The sequence below is a fragment of the Mesitornis unicolor genome, unplaced genomic scaffold (assembly GCF_000695765.1).
Source record: "Mesitornis unicolor isolate BGI_N332 unplaced genomic scaffold, ASM69576v1 scaffold54055, whole genome shotgun sequence".
Classification (NCBI taxonomy): Eukaryota; Metazoa; Chordata; class Aves; order Mesitornithiformes; family Mesitornithidae; genus Mesitornis; species Mesitornis unicolor.
The window spans coordinates 7,836-11,493 of record NW_010185879.1 but is presented as its reverse complement, the minus strand read 5'-3'; the positions used below and the strand labels follow the sequence as shown (position 1 = coordinate 11,493).

Below are 3,658 nucleotides of genomic sequence, written 5' to 3'. Positions count from 1 at the left end.
CTTTTATTTATATATTTCCCCCAATTATGTGGCTCAGTCTGCTATTGGCTGCGGTCCCTGCAGCCTACCCGAGGGCTCTGCAGTTACATAAGGCTCTGCTGGGAGCCTATATAAAGCCTTTTTACATGCCAGCAAGAGACAGAATTTTATCAAGATCCAGGTCCCACTGCTTTAGTTTGCACAAGCAGGAGGAGATTTGCTTGAAGCTCCACCGAAACCTGAACCCAGGCTGGTTTGTTTGCCAGCCGCTACTTCACAACTGTCAACCTGAGTTGCAAGTAGCAGCTACTGTAAGTAGCTTCTCTGCACTATGAAGAATTTTTCATTTCCTATGCAGGATAACACACATCAGACTGAGAGTCCTTCTCACAAATTCCTGAGTTTGACAAATCGGTCAGATCCTGTTGGAAGACCAGAAAGAGATGAGCAATTAGCTCAAGTAGAGATTGCTGTTCTGGGGGTCATATTTCTGACAGCATCTGTGGGCAATTTTATTCTTATACTGGTGCTGTGGCGAAGAAGAAAGAAGCTCTCTAGGATGTATGTGTTCATGCTTCACCTCAGCATCGCTGACTTAGTGGTAGCCTTTTTTCAAGTGCTGCCTCAACTCATATGGGATATTACAGATGTTTTCATAGGGCCAGATTTCTTGTGCAGAATTATCAAGTATCTACAGTTGCTGGGCATGTTTGCCTCTACTTATATGATAGTGGTTATGACTGTGGACAGATATCAAGCAGTTTGCTACCCTATGGTCACTTTCCAAAAGAAGAGAGCTCTCTGGAACATCCCCATCTGCACCAGCTGGTCTGTATCACTGATTCTTAGCCTACCACAGGTATTTATATTTTCTAAGACTGAAATATCTCCAGGTATCTTTGAATGCTGGGGTGAATTTATTCAGCCATGGGGCCCAAGGGCATATGTGACTTGGATTTTTGTAGTGATATTCTTCATTCCCTCAGCCATCCTAATCACATGCCAGGTTAAGATTTGCAAGATAATCAAAAGAAATATGTATGTGAAAAAACAGAATGACTATGAAGTAACAAATCAGAAGCAAGTCCTGCCATCCCGAGCAAGCAGTGTGAACTGTATTTCAAAGGCTATGATCAAGACTGTAAAAATGACAGTGGTGACAGTTGTTGCATATGTTCTCTGTTGGTCACCTTTCTTCATTGCACAGCTGTGGTCTGTGTGGTTCCCCAGTGTCGTGACTGAAGGTAAGATGCTCTCCATCCTCATTCATAACTTGGTAGCAGGCTAGCACATTGCTGTATTGCTTTACATTTGCACTTTGCTTTTGTGTAAAAGTTACATGTGATTAGAAACAAAATCCTGGATGGATTATCTGCTGTATTTAATCAGGTGCAGAGAACTTAATGTGTTCTGTGATAGCACCATTGTCTGAGTGTGTATTTTGTGTGTGTATGTGTATGTTTTGAATGAGTAATGATTTAAAGATTAATAAACAGCACAGGGAAAAGTATCATCTGCTCCAGCAAGTATTCAGACTTTTAGGTATTATAGCAGCAGTATTTTGGGTTTGTGAGGTGAAAAGGAGTAGTTAACTGTTAAAAGTAATAAAATAAAGATTTCATATTTGCTGGATAGAACAGTGATGTTTTAATACATGTGATTTTTAATTAAATATTGAAATTATATTGATGAAATCTTTATAGTAGCATTAAAAGTTGTGAAACGACTGTTTATAAAGCAAAATCAAGCCTGAAAGAGTTATCAAAGAAGACCATGCTGTAAACAAGATTAATCTTGTCAAAATTAAACTATTGCGTCTTTGTGAAAGGCAGACTCTGGATGTGACTTTATTGAAGTTCACCTATTCTGAACTTAAAGATATAAACCAAAGGAAGAAAAAAAGAGAAAATAGCTTTGTCTGGTGAAAAAAAGTGTTCTTCCTGCCAGTGTGAATCTGAGTCGTATTCTGCATACATTTGTATCAATAGCTACGTCTCTGTTAATGTGTATCTGTATAGCAGGTTAGTAATTGCTTTTAAATTTAATACAGCTACATCAAGAAAGAGCTATGTGAAACTATTTAACTCTGAAATGCATACAATACAGTGCGCTTCATACCTTCAAAAATTACAAATTGCATTGAATAAATGGGAATTTCCTGTTATTAGATATTACCTGTTATATATGAACAGGTACACCAGAAAGCAACAGACTGTTAAAAGGTTTCTTATTTGTATAAGTGCTTTATTTAATGCTATTTCTTTAACTATTTCATTCTAGGTTCAGCATTCACCATTATCATGCTCCTTGGCAATTTAAATAGTTGCACCAACCCGTGGATCTACATGTATTTTTGTGGCCACATTCCATATTGCACAAATAAGCAGCTAGAGAACACCTCAGCTCAAGAGGAATCAGTGATCACAGGGAGCATTCATCTCATAGACAGAGACCCTGAGGAGAACAGTACTTCTGCATAAATGTTGGATGCTTTTTGTTTTGTTACATTTGCTATGTTCACAAGACATATCAATATTTTACCACTGTCCCTTGTTTTCTTGATAAGGAAGCTGGAAAATTGTCTTTTGTTGTATAAATATATTTTTCTGCAGTTCTGTAGCATACAAGGGAAGTTTCTGTGTTGTGCAAGCCTGGCTCGGTACTTCCATCACCTCTGTGTTATCAGAATGAATTCTTGTAAAAACTGGCAAAGATACATAAAATTATCTTAGGTACTTTGTGCCCTAAAGTACTTTTTCTTCTGTGACTCTGGATTTCTAAGTAGTAAAATTTTACGACTAACTGATCCAACAAATTGAAACATAGTTGGAAAGGAATTTAACACACAATTTGACATAATTACATTTGAATATGGGTTCAAATTATACCGTTAATTGTTCATCATTCTGGTGTGATTGGATGACAGTCTGACAAAACTCAAGAAGGTGGCAGAAAATCGGAAAAGTCCTTTGCCAACTATTGTTAATATCAGTTTTAAATTAACTCCTTACATGCACTTATAAAATGCCTAACAGCTTAATATACTTTAAAAAAAAATTCAATGTGCTTGTGACACTGAACACCTACTTCAGTTTCAAATGCCCTTGTGGATTGCAGGAGGTAAGCAGTCCAGGTTTGCGGCTTCAAACCATGTGATTTAATCTTCCATGGATTCCCTGATGTGCAAGGATTTAACTTAAAATCCCCAGACATACAGACACATGTATCCGTATTTTAAATAAAAATGGGTGATAGGAATGTGCACTTTCATTTGGTATTCAGACCTGTTTGTTCTGGCTTGCAATTTACTGACAGCATGCTTAGAACCCCTTCAGGTTCAAATTCAATTATTTCTTCTTCATGGTAAAAATAAATCTGCATATCTTTATCTCAACATGCCACTTGTTTGCTGATTTGTGGGTGTTTTGCACAGGTAGCTATTTATTCCCCTTTCAGTGTCTGCAATCTAATCGGAGGAGTATGGCAGGAATATCAGCAGGGCTCTTTCAGGTTAAAATAGAGCTGCATTCACAGAGATTATTGGTGATACTTGCGTATCATCTGCCTACATTACAGCACGTCTCATCAGTGCTATTCACATTTTATTTTTATGAGTGCTAACAACCTCAAATTTCAATGGAAAAGCTATAAAAGTTGAGGTTTTAATAGTCTTTAAGAT

The 3,658-nt window shown here is 37.4% G+C and overlaps 1 protein-coding gene across 1 annotated transcript; it reads left to right on the top strand.

Moving 5' to 3' along the window:
• Positions 1 to 310: 310 nt before the first annotated feature.
• On the top strand, positions 311 to 2,459 carry LOC104533147 ([Arg8]-vasotocin receptor-like). Its single transcript, XM_010184949.1, has 2 exons — positions 311 to 1,223; positions 2,260 to 2,459. The coding sequence occupies exons 1-2, from the start codon at positions 311 to 313 to the stop codon at positions 2,457 to 2,459; spliced, it is 1,113 nt and encodes a 370-aa protein (XP_010183251.1).
• Positions 2,460 to 3,658: the final 1,199 nt, after the last annotated feature.

Coding starts and splice junctions, on each gene's coding strand:
- LOC104533147 (XM_010184949.1), top strand. CDS start 311: ATGAAGAATTTTTCATTTCCTATGCAGGATAACACACATCAGACTGAG. Junction 1,224..2,259: donor CCCCAGTGTCGTGACTGAAG/GTAAGATGCTCT, acceptor ATTTCATTCTAG/GTTCAGCATTCACCATTATC.